This window comes from Lontra canadensis, unplaced genomic scaffold (genome assembly GCF_010015895.1).
Source record: "Lontra canadensis isolate GAN:19392208 unplaced genomic scaffold, GSC_riverotter_1.0 scaffold51, whole genome shotgun sequence".
NCBI classification, from domain to species: Eukaryota; Metazoa; Chordata; class Mammalia; order Carnivora; family Mustelidae; genus Lontra; species Lontra canadensis.
In genome coordinates, this window is record NW_022631045.1 from 9,164,330 (window position 1) to 9,181,389 (window position 17,060).

The 17,060-nt window shown below is 44.8% G+C and overlaps 1 protein-coding gene across 4 annotated transcripts in view; it reads left to right on the forward strand.

Annotated features, from left to right (window-relative positions):
- Window positions 1–15,768: 15,768 nt before the first annotated feature.
- LRCH1 (leucine rich repeats and calponin homology domain containing 1) overlaps window positions 15,769–17,060 on the forward strand; it is a 195,645-nt gene continuing 194,353 nt past the window's right edge. For 2 of the 4 annotated variants that reach the window (XM_032874017.1, XM_032874019.1), the window contains exon 1: window positions 15,769–16,318. In XM_032874017.1, the coding sequence (XP_032729908.1) occupies window positions 16,012–16,318 (307 nt within the window). In that variant the 5' untranslated portion in view covers window positions 15,769–16,011. The remainder of the gene's footprint in view (window positions 16,319–17,060) is intronic. The other 2 variants (XM_032874018.1, XM_032874021.1) reach the window with 2 other exon arrangements.

The window sequence follows — 17,060 nt, forward strand, 5'->3', positions numbered from 1 at the left end:
GCTCAACCAAGTATTTCCCCTGCCTTAGGCCTTCTTCTCATGGAGGTGCACAGTTCCTCTGTCAGGTGACCAGTCAGCCAAGAAGGAAGGCATGTGAATGAGACCAAATTCAGAACGGAGGGGATGTCTTTTTATTTTTGTCCTGTGCTCTCCATCTTGACTGTAGAGTGGAAACTTCTGGCCTCTCCAGATGCTGAGGAATTCATCCCTGGCCCCTAAGCCCTCTTAGAGAACTGGGGGGAAGCTTTCTTCTCACTGGCTCCTCACCATGGTGGAGAGACCAATAGGAATGGTGGGTTGAGGGCTCAGCCTCCTTTATCTGCCAACACGTAGAGAAAGTCTCCTCCCCACCTCTTCCTTTCCCTCAGCAGCTCAACAGCCTTCCTCAACAGCAGCGCTTCCCTGCAAGGGAAGCCTTCAGCCCTCTGCTTTTTGTCTTGTGACTGCTGAATTTGTCAGGGAGAATAGGAAGCTCGAGGTTAGGCTTTGGGCCAAGTCACGTCCTTTATGCTGCCAGCTGTCCTTGAATATAACTGCTGTTGTATCACCATTAAATCTGGCTTCTTGAGTCTTTTTAAAATTTGTTCAGAATCTGGAGGAGAGACTAGGTAATAGGTTTGATCACTTCTCATCAAACCCCAGACCTACAGCAAGGACTTGAGAGAACTGGCAGGGAGTTAAGTGGGATACTGTAACAACATGATACGGGGTCCCAAGAAAATACGTGCTTGGAAGACCAAAGCGTGTTAAGTTCAGGGACCTGTTTCTCTTGCATTCTTTTCCACATCCCATCAAACATGTAAGGTAGTTTTGATGGACACCATAAATGTAGCATGTTAGTCACAAGATAGACTTCTTCTTCTTCTTCTTTTTTTTTTTTTTTTTTAAGAATTTATGTATTTGTCAGAGAGAGTGAGCACAAGCAGGGGGAGCGCCAGAAGGAGAGGGGGAGAATCCCCTGCTGAGCTCAGAGCCTGATGTGGGGCTTGATCCCACGATTCTGAGATCATGACCTGAGCCTAAATCAAGAGTCGATCATTTAACAGACTGAGCCACCCAGACACCCCCAGAGTAAACATTTCTTTTTTTTTTTAAACTTTATTTATTTGACAGACAGAGATCACAAGTAGGCAGAGAGAGAGGGAGAAACAGGCTTCCTGCTGAGTAGAGAGCCCGATTCTGGGCTTGATCCCAGAACCCTGGGATCATGACCTGAGCCAAAAGCAGAGGCTTCAACCCACTAAGCCATCAAGGTGCCCCAAGAGTATACATTTCTAACAAGAGAATTTCCCTAGGTCATGTGATGTGTTCCAAATTGCATCACACGTGGAGGCATACAGTTCAGGCTATCCTATAATTTAGCAGATGGACAAATGGTGACTACCAGATCTTTCTGTTGTAAAGGTGTGGGGACTTTTTCCCCTTTACAATCAGCAAATACCTGGAGAGAAGGGGAACAAAATTATTTTCAAGTGTATGTGGTAGGATTAATAGATAAAGATAACAAAGAAAGTTTAGAAAAGGAACAGTAATTTAGAGTGACTATCAAGTATTAAAATATATTAAAATATATTTTAAACATGGTGATATGGAGCAAAGATTAGCCCCCTAATGGGTTAAGTAGCCCAAGGCTGGCCTGTCCTGTGGCTGTGGAGAGAGGCTCCCCACCATGGGCTGGCACTTACCAGTAACTTAAGTCAGGTAACTGAAGAACCTGCTGTAGGAGCTCTTGGCTATAGCTGATACCTAAGTCCCCTTGGCCACCTTTGCTAAGTTACATGAACACACACACACCAAACTGGCATGGATTCTTCCAAAGAGAGCTATGGCTATATCTAGACAATGCATTTGTTGACTCTATTCCATTGTTTAGGATCATATTAGAACAAAATCCTTTTCAATGGAAGCCTATTAAACCGACATATTAGAAAAGGACAGACAATGCTTGCAGTTGAGAAAAACAAAACAAAACAAAACAAAACAAATTCAAATAAATAAATAATGGGTGAGAATCTCATAGGGTTTTTCCATAGTCTCCTGGAAGGCAGTCCCCCTCCTTAGGAGCATGTGTCCGTATCAGCTTTGGAACTAGGAGAACAACATGCCTGGGTGGTGGCCTGAGCAAAGGTCAGGACAATATGAAGGACAAAATACAGTGCAGTACCAGGCAGGCAGGGAGAATTGATGAGAGCTAGACCAGAAGCCAGAGCAGGACCTGCATGCAGCCAGAGGGGCCACAGGAAGAATGCAGCTGTGTAATCGTCTTCTCTTTCTGAGTCTGCATCTCTGTGAATCTTTCCCCAGCTGGAAATAAAAACGAAACAAATTTATTTCTATACTCCTCCCACCCCAGCTCTGAAACCATCATGAGCCTTGGAAAAAGATAGATGGTGTTCCCAAAAAGGACTTTGTTCAGCTGTGTTCCTTGATGGGTTTCTGGAAACAGGCTGGAGAGCAGGGGAGAAGGAAGCTAAACCACCTTGTTTGACAGAGTCACACAAATGATATGCAGGTGTGAAGTGACGATGTCACTGTCATTGGTGGTGGCTATCTGGGACCCAGAAGGACAGACCAAATATCACTTGGAGCCTTAAACCAGCCTTTCTGGGTGAGCTATCTTGTGAGGATTCTTAGCTGGTTTCTTCCTCCCCCTGGTGCTAGACCGGCTCTCCTAGGATGAGGAGTTGATTCACCTGGATTTAACCTATCCAGTGGATTATTTCTAGTCAAACCAAAAAGAATGTCCTCTCACTACTGTTTAAGAGTTTAGTAAAGAAGAGAGCACTTTGAGGACTCTAACACTGGCATTATAGTCAGCATTGTCCAGCTGACCGCATTGTCCTGTGCTCACTTCCCCTTCCTCCCTCCAATGTCAGCACAGACAAGGCAGAAGGGATAGTTCAGGCAGTTTACAGACTCGAAACCATGGGCCAAATAAGCCATTCTTAAAGAACAAGCAGAGTCCACACCTCTTAGACAGGATAATCTAGTTTCAGATAATCACATTCCTCCGATAATGGTTCACTTCTCCCTTTTCATGTTTTTCTTGGAAGTCCCAAGCTCTGATTGTTCTCTTACTATTTCCTGGATGGGACAGCTTCAGGGTTCTACCTGAGAAAAGGCATCCAAATTATATATGGAGCTCTACACTTACGTCAACCGATCAACAGGATTTTCCTTTCCAGCAATTGCACGATAACTCTTGAATGCTATGCTAAGGCTAAAGCAATTATGGAATACGATTGATTATATCAGCTGACTACCTTGCTTTTCGCCATCCTGCAGTTAAATTTTTGCAGTATACATTTTGAGCCCAGGCTGCAAGCTAGTACAAAACGTTTCCTACTCTGTGTGCAGTGTTTTTCCATAGTTTTAAAAAAAAATGCCTTAAGACACACTCATTCTTTTCATAGCCATAAGCTAATGATATTTTTGATAAAAACAAGATTGTGCTCAAAGCATAAAAATCTAAATGATAAAATTAATTATGTTAATAATAGTAGCTAACAGTCTTCAGGGCTTCCTACTCCTTAGGTACCAGGAATAGGATAAAGCATTTCATAGACAGTATGGCATGGGCACTGACTGGTCAGAAGTATCACTGGTCTCACACCTCCAGTAGGATACCTGAGGCCTATTGTCACATTGGGCACTAACCCTTTAGTTGCTGGGTCACAAAGAAGTGTGACGAATCTAGGGGGAGGAGCCTGTCAGGAGACGTGGTGTTTTTTGGTGGGGAGGAGGTGGGGGATATGTTGAGGGCACCCATATGGAAATGTTACGTATTTGAACAACAGATAATACAGATGGGTCCACCTGCTGCATATCATTCAAAGCCTCCAGGCCCTGTGCTAGAGCTCCTTTTCCCAACACAGCCCTTCAGGGAAGATCCTGCATCTACATTCATTTTACAGAGAAGGAAATGGAATCCTACAGACTTTAAAGATCTTGCCCAAGATCACACAGCCCGTACAAGGAAGTAACAAGGAAGTAACAAGCAGTTTTAGGCTTATTGAAAAACTGAGTAGAGAGTTGGGGAGATCCCACATCCCCCCTCACCTGCACACCTGTGTCCCCCCATTATTAACATCTTGTATTAGTGCAGTGTATTTGTTATATTTCATAAGTTGATATTGATACATTATTATTATTATTATTAACTAAAGGCCATAGTTTGCATTAGCATTCACTCTTTGTGGCTTTAGGCAAATGTATAATGGCATGTGTCCAACATTACTGTAGCACACGAAACAGTTTCACTGTCCTGAAAATCTTCTGTGCTCCTCTTTGTCACACCTCCCTCCTCCCCGCTCACCCCCAAGCAACCACCGATCTTTTTACTGTCTCCATTGTTTCACATTTTCCAGAATGCCATATAGCTGGAATTACACTGTCTACAGACTTTACAGATTGGCTTCTTTTGCTTACCTATATGCACTTAAGTTTCCTTCATTTCTTTCCATAGCTTGATAGCTTTTTCTTGTTATCACTGAATAATATTCCATTGTCTGGATATACCATTGTTTAGCTATTCACCTTCTGAAGGACATCTTGGTTGTTTCCAAGTTTCGGGAATTTTGAACAAAGCAGCTATAAACATTCACGTGCAGGCTTTTGTGTGGACGTAAATTTTCAACTCATTTCTGTAATACTAAGTAGTATGATTACTGCATCATATGGTAAGAGTATGTTTAGTTTTATAAAACTGCCAAACTCCCTTCCAAGGAGACTATATCATTTTGCATTCACACCAGCAATGAATAAGAAAAATTAAATTTTTGAATCACCGTGTTGTACACCTGAAACTAATGTAACATTTTGTGTCAGCTCTACTCAAATGAAAGGCTTAAAAAAGGAAATAACTAATTTTTATATAGACGTTTATAATTTACAAAGCGCTTTTACTTATATTAACTGTGCCTGGATCACAGACAGACAGATTTCTTCAAAAATAAAGCCCATCAATATGTTCTAACAAACGGATGGATTTTTCTGTGTCGTTGGTACGACCCAAGATAGGCTTCTACTTACTCAGAATCTGTTTGGTGAACTGCAATAGTTTCTTTACATGCTTATCTTATTTAACCTCCATTACAATCTTCAAAGGTAGCTAGCATTACTTCCATCTTGCTGAAAAGGAAACTGAGACCCAGAAGTCAAATATATTGTTCAAGATAACAAAGGAATTCAAACCCAGGGTCACCTATCGCCGTATCCTGCGTTCATTACATTCTACCCCATTACATTCCCTCAGTGCACATCATCAGAAAAAACTGTGAAAGACTTCGAAGCAAGGAGGGGGAGGAGGTAAAGAAAAAGATCCCCAAGTGTCCTGTGTAGTGCACCTTTCCTAGTTATCTTCCTTTTCACAGTCTCAGAGATATTTTATTGCTCTGCAAATTACAGACAGCTGATAATAATGCAAATGATTCTTGTCCACAGAGTGGTAAATTACTTGCCTTTGGTGGAGTGCAATTGATAATTACCCTGTGAATAGACTGCTCTTTGTGTCTGCTTGTAAATTCCTTTCAGCATTCCCTCTCTGCCATAGATGTGTGTATTCACTTGAATTCTCCTTTGAACCAGCTGAAATATCTTATGGGTTCAATGATTAATGAAGGAGTTAGATAAATTCTTTGACATGTGTTTATTTTATACTGGTATGACAATCATGATTTTACCCTTAAAGATTATCTCTTTTTTCCTCCCTGTAAGCTGGGGTGGGGAGGTGTGCGGGGGTGGGTGGGAGGGGAGCAGTGGAGAAGCGGCAGGAGGGAGAGAGGGAAAGGGAGAGAGAGAATCTTAAGCACGCTCCAGCTTCACAGGAGCCCAATGCGGGGCTCAATCTCAGGACCCTGAGATCACAACTGACTAAGCCACTCAGGTGCCCCAGGATTATTTTTTAACAGAATGTATTTTGTGTGTATGTGCATCAGTAGAATCAGAAAAAATGCCAGTATTATTTCCATCTTGTGGTTTCTGTTTCATAACTAAGAGACCTACAACATGAGCATACAACGTGCTGTGAGAGTTTGGATAGCTCTGAATCTCACCTTTTGAGATGGATGGTTCAGAGGGTCCGCTGTCAATTCTCTCTCCAGTGCTACCACTATGTTATTTCTCATTCTCCCCTGAAACGTTTTCCTTTTTTTCTGCAAAATTAAGATTCTCTGCTTACTGATACTTAGAAACAGGGTGTTACGAGAAGGGGAATATACAATTGGAGCCTAATTAAGAATTTTAGACTGGAATTTGCCGGCCCTGCTTCACACATCTCATTGTATGACAGATTATTATGTGTTTTGTGGATTTTTCAGGATACTAGTTTCTTCTGCTAGCCTGGGGCTCTTCATGAGCCATTTATGGTTTTATTCTCCTCTGACAAGGCAAGGGATATTTAGGAGATATGTCCTTCTCTGGGTGAGAAGTAATGTCAAAGTACTTTGGGTAGAACAGAAAGATGAAATTACTGATTAAACTGTAATTTTGAGAGTCATGACATTTCAGAGAAAAAAGATTTTTGACACAAACCATCCAAACCCTTCATGTAACGCAAGTGGAAACTGAGTTCCAGAGAAATTAAATGACTTGGCCCCAGTAACACAGCTGGCTGGTGACCTTGCTAGAAATAGGACTGCACCCTCATTTCCAGTTCAGTTCTCTTTCCATGACACACAGCATTTCAATGACTTTGCCCTTCAAGAACTCCAATTAGCACAATAGTTAAGAAGTAACTATAGTGTGGATTATTTTCTTGAACTTCTCCCATCTTATGAAATCATGCGATTTATAAAAGCTTATTGTTTTACCAATTTGAAGGAAAAATCAAGGGCAAGGTCAATGGTGGCAAATTTGCACTTAAATTACAACTAGCAAAAATAAATTTTAAGCTAATATGAGATTTTCACTGTTGTTCTCACTAACCAGACTAGGTCATATGATGGCCACACACTCCACCTCCCTTCATTTATGAAAGCCCTCCGGGTTTTTCTCTTAGCTTGCTGCAGTTAGGCGAGGCTGGCTAATTGATGCTGAAAACGTATTTGCCTACTTAATTCAATAGTTAATGACTAAGAAAACAGTCCATTATTAAGAGCCCTGCATTTAATATCTCTCATTTGCATTCAAATTATTTTTTAAGTTGAAAGGAAGTTTGAGGGGAAAAGTGGATAAAAGCCTGGCTTCGTTTTTAGAAAACATTAAGCCTAGAGGATCCCTTGGACTTTCAGGCATGATAAAGAAAAACAGGTACTGCCTAATGCAGCCATCTGGACCCAAATGGTCCCAGTTAGGACAAGAGGCATGTATAATTAGAAACAGTCCGTGCAGAATAGTGTAACCTGATCAGTAGCAAGGACCTGAAAGATGTGTGCTTCTCTCATTTCTGATCGGGAAGCTACCGTCCGCTGTCCGGGGTCTGGACCTTTAGGCCCCATTCTCGCTCCGTGGTTTGCACACAGAATTGCTAACCACACAAGGTTAGCAACCTTGTGTTAACCACACAAGGTAATCTACATGTTTCCCAGTTTCGCATCTAACCTGCTTCTGTTAAGAGATCTCTCCCAGTCATCACTCACTGGAAGATCTGAGTAACCTGGAACTCCTTGGGAATGATGTTGAAAGAAAATCTGTTTAATATTTTTACGGAACTCAGTAGTAAAGCCCTAGCCCTGATTTTTAACCCTGCAGGAGTAATGAGTGGTCAGTTAGATAATATCTGTGCCCACGAGTGAAACAACTCCGACTGCACTAAGTTGCTAGGGAAGAGGCAGGGGATGAAGATTTAAATTAAAGGTAACTCAAACACATTTATGTCATTTACCCCACACTCATCCCAGAGTGGGAGGAACCTCAGTCGTTTGTGTCCTGGTTGCAGACTCATGCAAAAGAGATGCCTGGTGTCATTCTGGAGTGAGCCTCACACTGGGAAGCCATGCTGTTCACGGGGGCAGGTCTGTGCCCCAAGCCATAGGCGGATGCCCGTATCCCGCTGCTGACATATGGTGCCCCGTCATTAGCCAGATGGTTAGAAAGGCTGGAAAGGACATGAGCACACATGAATTATCTAACCTGGGCTGTGGGAGGCTGTTAGGAGAGGCTGGGCGGGGATCAAATCTGGTGTGTGGCTGTGGAAGCCTGAACAGGAATTTAAGATGGGACTCAAGGTTAGCACGGATGAACCTCTGTCATCTGAATCACCTCAACCACCCTCCCCCTCTTCTTATGTGTTGGAAGGCAGTTCCAATGTCCCTAGCTTCCCTCTGTGCCCAAAGGAACATTGGGGTTCAGAAGGAGAAATATTTGCTGTACCTAAAAATTAGAATATATTCTGAGATAGTCTTATGGCTCAAACTACCTCACTTGATTTTTTTTTTAATAGGGAAGGTTTGTTTAGAGTCAGACTTCATTGGATGAGGCTTGACAAGCCTTAGAAGGTGCAGGGTATGTCTAGTACCTTGGAATTATACACAAAATGGTGCAAATAGGATTTCACACTCATCTTTCCAAGAAGAGGGTATATGTCTTGTCAGAGAACATCACAGGGGGGCACCTGGGCGGCCCAGTTGGTTAAGTATCTGCCTTTGGCACAGGTCATGATCCTGGGGTCATGGGATCGAGTCTCACGTTGGGTTCCTTGCTCAGTGGGTGGTTGGCTTCTCCCTCTCCCTCTGCCCCTCCTCCTGTTTGTGCGCTCTCTCCCTCTCTCTCAAATAAATAAATAAATAAATAAATCAAATCTTAAAAAAAAGAAGTACCTCAAAGATCTGCAATGCCCAAAATGTTTTGTAGCCACTGGTATAGAACCCAGGGAACCCAGCCTTTCTAATCATGGCAGAAAGTATCCTGAAAGATCATTACATGAAGTAGATGTCAGGTAACTTAGGGCCTGTGTTTTGCCTGGCCCTTGGGTACTTACATCACCCCTCAGCTGGCCGAGGGCACATTGTCTACCATGTTCCAGAGATAAGTAGCTAACAGTAGGTAGGAAATGACCTGATTTCTAGTCCACATTCTGCACTGGCCAGCAGCATAACATTGAGTAATTCACCTTCATGTCTTTATTTCAGTTTCCCAATCTGCAGAATGGGGAAGCTGGACTGCATTCCTGAGGCATCCCTCGCTGAGGTCATGACAGACTATATATGAAGTCCATGATGTGGCTCTGTCTACGGAGAGGTTATGAGAGAGAAGTGGTCTGTTATTAGGAGCTAGTTCATTTTTCTGTCTTAAAAACCAAGCTGTATGCTTTAAGACATGTTGGATTTTGCAATCCATAGAAGAATTAGAAGCAAACAGATGCATCCAAGAGGAAAACCATCACTTGTGGGTAGCATCGAGATCTCAGTGATAGGTTAATGTGCTAGTTAGGGCTGAAAACCAAAGATCACATATTTATGATTATAATGGGGTACTCGCTCTATGGTTTCTGATTTGGAAATAATGCTCATAAATCTCTCTTCCCACCTCTAATCTCCAGTTCTGCTCTTAGCAGAGAATATATATTTAGATTTTTGATCCTTGGCATCCAGTTCTTAAGTGACCAATTGCTAGTTTGGCATATTAGTGTTCTCAATTAGGTCTCCTGACTTTTTCACCCCAGTCTCCAAAAGAGGTATCTGAGTCGTTCCATCGAAACTGGATCCCATCCTTCTCATCTCCTCCATTTTCCTACATGTCCCATGGCCAACAGTCTCTGCCACTCTCATACCTCACGGGATCATGACCTGAGCCGAAGTCAGGAGTTGGACCCTTCACTGACTGAGCCACCGAGGGGCCCCGACCGCTCTTCTAATGATGCCCTGGAATGATTTTGAGAAAGAACTTGAGGTTCTCCACATCAACTCTTCAAATCCTGAGCACACGAACAGTGATAACATCTGGGTGCAGAAAGCTTAGTACCATTGTGGCCAGAGAGTGTTTCCTGCTAAATCTAGGGAGAACGGCCCCTCTGGGAGGCATGCTCCAGTTCTGCATCTGACTAAGGAGTAATGATAGCCTTGCATTTGGAAAATATCCCTGTAATGACATCAGGAGTCTTAAAAACTGCCTTTGGGGAACATATAAATTAGCGTTGTAGTTAGATGTACAGTACGTTAAGTACAAAGAGGAAGACTTTTTTTATTCTTTTAAAAATCCACCTAATGAACAGCAGGGCTGGAATGACCTTTGCCGAGGAGATGTTATAGTAGTGACACTTGGCATCATTTTAAATATTGACTTCAAGGTCAATTTTGATCTGTTCAACTGTGATTTATTATAGAAAACGTCAGGAGAGAGAGTGCCCCAACCTAGGGTTTCATAGTGTGAGATCACCTTCATCTAGGGTTTCTCAAATATATATGAGAAAAGCTGGAGGCAAGCCACTTCTCTTTCGTGCACTAGCCTAACAAAGACTTTAAGAAGTCCCAGAGTGAAATAATTTGTAAACTTTTTTATTCCCCTAAACTTATTTGGTAATAAAACCCTTTATGCACAATGTCTATTAATAGCCTAGAGAACTATGGTTCAGAGGACACATGCTGGATAAGAATGTTGCTTCCATTTATCCATGCAAGTTGTGCAATTTATTTATAAACAAATAATTTGTTCCCCTAAATATTTCATGTATTCATTATACAGTAGTCTCCCCACTTATCATAGCGGTTACTTTCCAACAGCCCCAGTGGATACCTAAAATCACAGATGGTACCTAACCCTATATATGCTGTTTTTTTCCCTATACATACATACCTATACTAAAGTTTAAATAGAAATTAGGCACAGTAAGGTATTAGCAAGAATTAAAAATTATAACACTATTCTGTTGACTTAAGATGACAAAACACCTATGTGATGACATGAAGTGAGGTAAATGACATAGGCATTATGGTGTAGGGGTAGGTAAGCTGTTATTGACCTTCTGATGATATGGTGAGGGGATCATTTGCTTCTATACCACAGTTGACCACAGGTAATCAAGATCACAGAAGAAGGAACCACAGATAAGGGGAGACCACTGTATTACAAGCCAATAGCCTAATATGCCATTATATTATAAACCAGTAACACACAATATAATAAATAGATGAAATATTTAGGGGGACCGATCATGGTAAAGCTGTTATCTAATATCATCTATAATTGAATATTTACATTCACACCTTTAAAAGGCCAGTTACTCAAAAATACATTTTTTAAAAGATTTTATTTATCTATTTGAGATAGAGTGAGAGTGAGAGAGAGCATGAGCAGGGGAGGGGGAGGTGCAGGGGGGAGGGAGAAGCTGGCTCTCCACTGAACAGGGAGCCCAATACAGGGCTCGATCCCAGGAACCCAGGATCATGACCTGAGCCAAAGGCAGACGCTTAACTAAATGAGCCACCCAGGCGCCCCCAAAATACATTTCTTTATAAGTTAAAGTTATGTTGCTGGTGCCCTTCAGTCCTTATTTTCCAGTGGCTCTTTCCCCAGTAACCTCTTGAGAAACTTCTGACAGGAACCTGAGGGTCACCTATTGGTCACTGGCATTTTGTTACACCTTATTCAAAGAGGTATCAACCAAATTAAACCAAAAAAATTCTTTGTCACAATCATCTTCACATGATGGGTGGTCCAAGCCATCTCTCCCTCACAGGTTCTTTCAAAATGCTATTAGGAATGCCCAGGTGGTAGAGTTTGTTAAATTTCTGATTCTTGGTTTCAGCTCAGGTCGTGATCTCAGGGTTGTGAGCTCCATGCTGAGTGTGGCATCTGCTTTGAGATTCTCACTCCCTCTCCCTCTGCCCTTACCCCTTATGCTCTCTCTCTCTCTTTCAAATAAATAAATCTTTTTAAAAAATGCTACTGGGGTGCCTGGGTGACTCAGTCAGTTAAGTGTCTGCTTTCAGCTCAGATCATAGTCTCAGGGTCCTGGGATCAAGTCCCGAGTCAGGCTTAAGTCCACCTGCTTATACTCTGTCTCCCTCTCGCTCTGTCAAATAAATAAATAAAATATTAAAAATAAAAATTAAAAAATGCTATTAATCTCTCAGAAGTTCTAGGTCAGAGTGTTGTCTTCCTGCCACACGTTGGGCTCTAGGGAAAAAGTACTTAAATACACATGAATACAACACACTCTGATCACTTCCGGATAAATATGTACTTATAAATATTTTCTGATATAGTGCAAAGAGACTACTTAAGTCCGAGAGCATGTGGAAGGAATAATAAAAAAGGTTGATGTTATGCAGGGAATTTTCTTACTCCTTTTTTAAGAAAGAGGAAACTGAAGCAGGGAGTTTGGAGAATATTCAGGTAAAAAGATGAGAATAAGCCCCGACTCTGGCTTCCTTTGGGGTCACATACGTGCTGTAATTTGACTCTGGTCTCAGTGTGTTTTGCTTCAATTTTCAGGAGAGTCGGATGGGTGAACTCCCCTGCTTGGGGTTGGCTGGATCTTGTGTCAGCTCCTCTTATCGAATTAGCTATGGCTGGAGGGGGCAGTCAGGACCGTGAAGGACAAACCTGGGTGACCATGCCTACCTCTTCAGTATATGCTTTGAGTTCCCACCAAAAGAAAATTCTTCATGGCTTTCTGAGAAGGTGGTATAGGCTGTACAGGCTTGCTCCAATCTATTTTTTTTCTTAAAGATTTTATGTGTTCATTTGAGAGAGAGAGAGAGAGAGAGAGAGAGCAGGCACGAGTGGGAAAGGAGCAGAGGGAGAGGGAGAAGCAGACTCCTGCTGAGCAGGGAGCCTGATGTAGGGCTCTATCCTGGGACTCCCGGACCATGACCCAAGCCCAAGGCAGACACTGAACAGACTGAGCCACCCAGGTGCCCCTAGCCCTGCTCAAACCTATCTGCCATTCTTAGTAAGTTTGATTCTCATAAGCTTGTCCATAGCTCTATTTTTCAGGCAAGAATGAAAGAGCTGGGTCTTAAATATGGAAGAGTCTGGTAACTTTTCTGAACTCAAGAGGAATTTTTTTTTAAAATGGGTTCTAAAATTTTAATGTTTGTTGATGAAACTGATCACTTTTCTCTAATAGCCACTATTTTAATCTGAGAATATTTCTATTTCCCCCATTTTCTCAATCATTTGAATTGTTAACTTTGTAAGATGATTGGAAAGTACTAAAGACAAAACATGAAAAAAATCTGCTGACATTATCCAAATAGTTTATAAAAGATTATTTGTAGACCATCCCCAAATGAGGTTATATTAGGAAAACAAGGGGGAATAAAGACTAAAATATGGTAAATTGCATGTATTAATTAGAACTCTTCGTTACACAGACAGAAGATCAAATAAAATTAACTTAAGTGAACAGTAGAATGTATTACAAATGTACTGGATATCTCATAGAAACTAAAGATGCAAATCAGGAACAGTCAGAATCCAGGGTTTGAACATAATCAGGACTCTCTGATCCTCTGGCTGCTGTCATTTGGTCAGAAGTCTACTTCTAGACTAACCGAGATAACTGGCTGAGTCGAAGAACTGTATGTATGGAGAGGAGGAGAGTGAATGGGAAGATGGTACTGTTTTCCCAATAAGTAAAAAGAGTATTTAACAAAACAGAGATGTCCAAATTAAAAAAAAAAAAAAGAGAGAAACAAGACAACAGGAGAAAATAGTTTGTCAAATTCTTGAATATTTAGAAATAAAGTCAGTTTTAAGGGTCAAGTATTCTCCTCTATTTTAAGGAAAAACTCCTTCACTCAGGGACATAATTTGAAAGACATACCAACAAATGGCAAGCTTTCCATTGTGCAATAGACAGGTTTATTGTGCACTTGGCCCATTGCGCAATGCTTAATTACCAATATTTATTGTGCACTCCTTATTCACAAAGTACTATTTTAGATATGAGGTGAGAGTTACAAAGATGAATGTGTCCCGCCCCCAAGGAGTTCACACTTTAGTAATCTGGAGAAGGAAAACAAACTATAATGACTATGTCATTCTAACATAAGGCCCAAACACTTGTTAAAAAACAAATCCTGAATTCCTATTCCATCATTTCCCCTAAAAAAGAATTTGTGATCTTTTTTTAAAAAAAGAAATGATGCTCTCTACGGTGCATCACCACAATTTGTGGTCTGAACTAAATTTGCAATCTGCTAGATGTCCTCAATCATACCGTCCATACTGATCACACAGACGTACCACCTGTTTTAGTTGAAAACAATTAAGTGAAAAAATTTTCTATGTCTGTTTTTCACTCACCTCTCGGGTAAAGACCAGCGAGGAAAGGGGAAAGTAAGTTCGTTTTTATAAGTGATGTAACTGTGCTTTTATTTATAATTCTTGTTATTATTTTCAAGTCTGGTTTTTAAAAGTCGGGCAAGTTGAGAGGATTGAGTTTGGCAGGAGAGGAGGTTTGGAGGGGAGACACCAGGAGGTGGCGCTTGTCTCCTCCGACGGGTTTAGAATATTTTACTCCGCCTAGAATTCTGTACGAATTAAGGGCGACTGGGCATGCAGGCAACGCAAGTGACATAGATCATGTCGTACTTTAGTGCCGAGTCCATTAAGTCACCAGTTCCTACCTTCTTGCTCTACCATTTGGAAGACCGGCTCGCCTACCAGCAGGGGTGTGGTATTTTCCTACCTGTATCCTCATCTCTCCTAGCCAACTTGCTCATAGTGATGGTCAAGACGGTTATCCGCAGAAATGGAGGCTCTAGAGAGTTGGAGCTCCGTCCTGCGAAGGGAGTGGGGTTTTATCAGTCTTCAGCTGGTCCGCCCTATTCAGATGCTCTGTCGCCATGTCTGGGCAGAACGTGAATCTGCTTATGCGTCAGTCCCCATGTCCTTTGGGGGTAAGAAGCCGCATGAGGATACTCTGACGGGACCTGTGCGCAGGCTCAAAATGTGCTGAGTTACTGATTAGTTGGGGTCACTGGTTTTCTTACGTCTTTCTGTACCACTCAACTTTGGGGCTTAGCCAACCATAGCCAGCCCCTCTCCCTCATGGGCCAGTGGATTCTGTCCACCATCAAAACTACCTTCTTTTTCAAAGTCCTTCCTTTCTGCCTTTGCAGCACCCCCCACCCCCCCACGCTACCGCTCAGAATACCTTCTGCTCTACTCCTACTTGGCTCTTCGACCTGGGGTCCAGCCCGAGACTATACAGAAGGAGGGCAACCTTACAGTCTGAGGGCTACAAGTTCGCGCTGCCTCTGACTGCATGGGTGACCTCACACAAGGTTTGGTGTTTTTTTTTTTTTGTTTGTTTTGTTTTTTTTTTAAACTTCCTCTGTAGTCTGGGGAAACAGTTTTTCCGCTCATGGGATCCCTGGATTAATGAGATAATTAATGTAGACACCACAGGTTCATTGTATACGCCCAAATGCCAGGGGTCTGATCCCACAGTGAAAACCTGCCTCTTGGGGGAACTGTGGGTCAAAAAGCCAATATAGTTCGCAGAATTGAGATAACCTCTCACCTCCTCATGATCTCACTGTATTTCAAACCCCATCTATTGCCTCGTTGGCGTCTTCTCAGACCCTCTAAACCTCTTGTCCCCCCAAATGCCCTGGACAGCAAAAAGAACCCAGAGGTGTTCGGCGTCTAAACGAAGGTCACCCCGGTCATAGGGTCCGGCCCCCGACGTACCCCCCGACTGCCAGGCGGAGCGCAGCGAAGCCGCGGGGGCCGGCCGGGTTCCGCGCGGAGGAAGGCTCAGGGCTGGACTGACAGCTTGGGGTAGGAGGAGGAGAGAGCAGGCGGCGCCGCGGAGGAGGGGAGAGCCGCCGAGAGGAGGGAGCAAGGGCGGGAGGAGACACATGCGCGCTGCCTGCCGCCGCCGCCGCCGCCGCAGTGCTTAGCTTCCCAGGGACAGGAAACCTTCAAGACCGAGCCGCCACTGCCGCCTCCCCGACTGCCCCCCATTCCGCGCGCCTGCCACACCCTCCTCCCCTTCTTCCAGTATTTTCCGGTGGGGCACTGCAGGGACTCGGCCCGCGCGGCAGTCTCCCCCTCCCGGGGGAAAGCTGTGACCCCCCCGCAGGAGCGGCGGGGCGGGGTGGGGGGGCCCGGGAGAAGATGGCGACGCCGGGAAGCGAACCCCAACCTTTCGTCCCTGCCCTCTCGGTGGCTACTCTGCACCCACATCATCATCCCCACCACCACCACCATCAGCACCACGGAGGAACCGGAGCCGGCAGCGGGGTCGGGGGAGGCGGCGGCGGCGGCGGCAGCGGGGGCTTCAACCTGCCCTTGAACCGGGGGCTGGAGCGCGCGCTAGAGGAAGCGGCCAATTCCGGGGGGTTGAACCTCAGCGCCAGGAAACTGAAGGAATTTCCCAGGACCGCGGCCCCCGGGCACGACCTCTCAGACACCGTGCAGGCAGGTGAGAAAGGGCCGAGGGGCAGCCAGTGGGTGTGGGTGAGCAGCTGTCGCGCCTTCCTCTCGCCGCGGCCAGTCAGTTCTGGCTTCGCGGGGGGTCCTCTGGCGGGTGCTTTCCAGAGTCAGAACACGCGTGGGCGTGGGAGAGGCGGGCGCCGCGGAGGGCAAGGTGGCCCCCGCCTGACGAGAGTACCCGGGTGCGCCGGGCCGCGGCGTCCGCGAGCGCGCGGGTCTCCGGCTCCCCGCCCCGCAGCGGCCGCGCCAGGGAAGTGGCGGCCGGGCCGGGAGTCGGGGGCGCTCGGTGCTAGTGGGAGGTTTGGGGCGGCCGTGGCGGCTTCCCGGGCCCCGCGCGGAGCCGGGGGAAGCCGAGCGCCGGGTGTGTGTTTCCGACCGGGGCAAAGCCCGGTTCGCGCCAGGCGTCGCCGGTCCGGACGGGGAAACCGAGACAAAGGTGGCGCGCCCGGGGCCGACCCGAGGGCAGCGGCGTGGTGCAGCTAGGCCCCCTCGCGACATCACCGAGCGGTCTAGCAACTTGGTGCGGACTGCGAGGAGGTGCCAGCTTTCCTCTCCTGCGCCTGTGCGAGGGGAGAGTCGCTGCGGTTGTCGCCAATGCGAATGGGCAGCCACTTCGTAGGCTCGGCTCCCGCGTTCCTTGCCGCCCACACGGTTCGGTCCTACCGCCGAGGCTCCCTGGTTCTCAGTAACCGGATCTTTGCGGGGGCCCAGGAGGGGACGGCATGGCATAT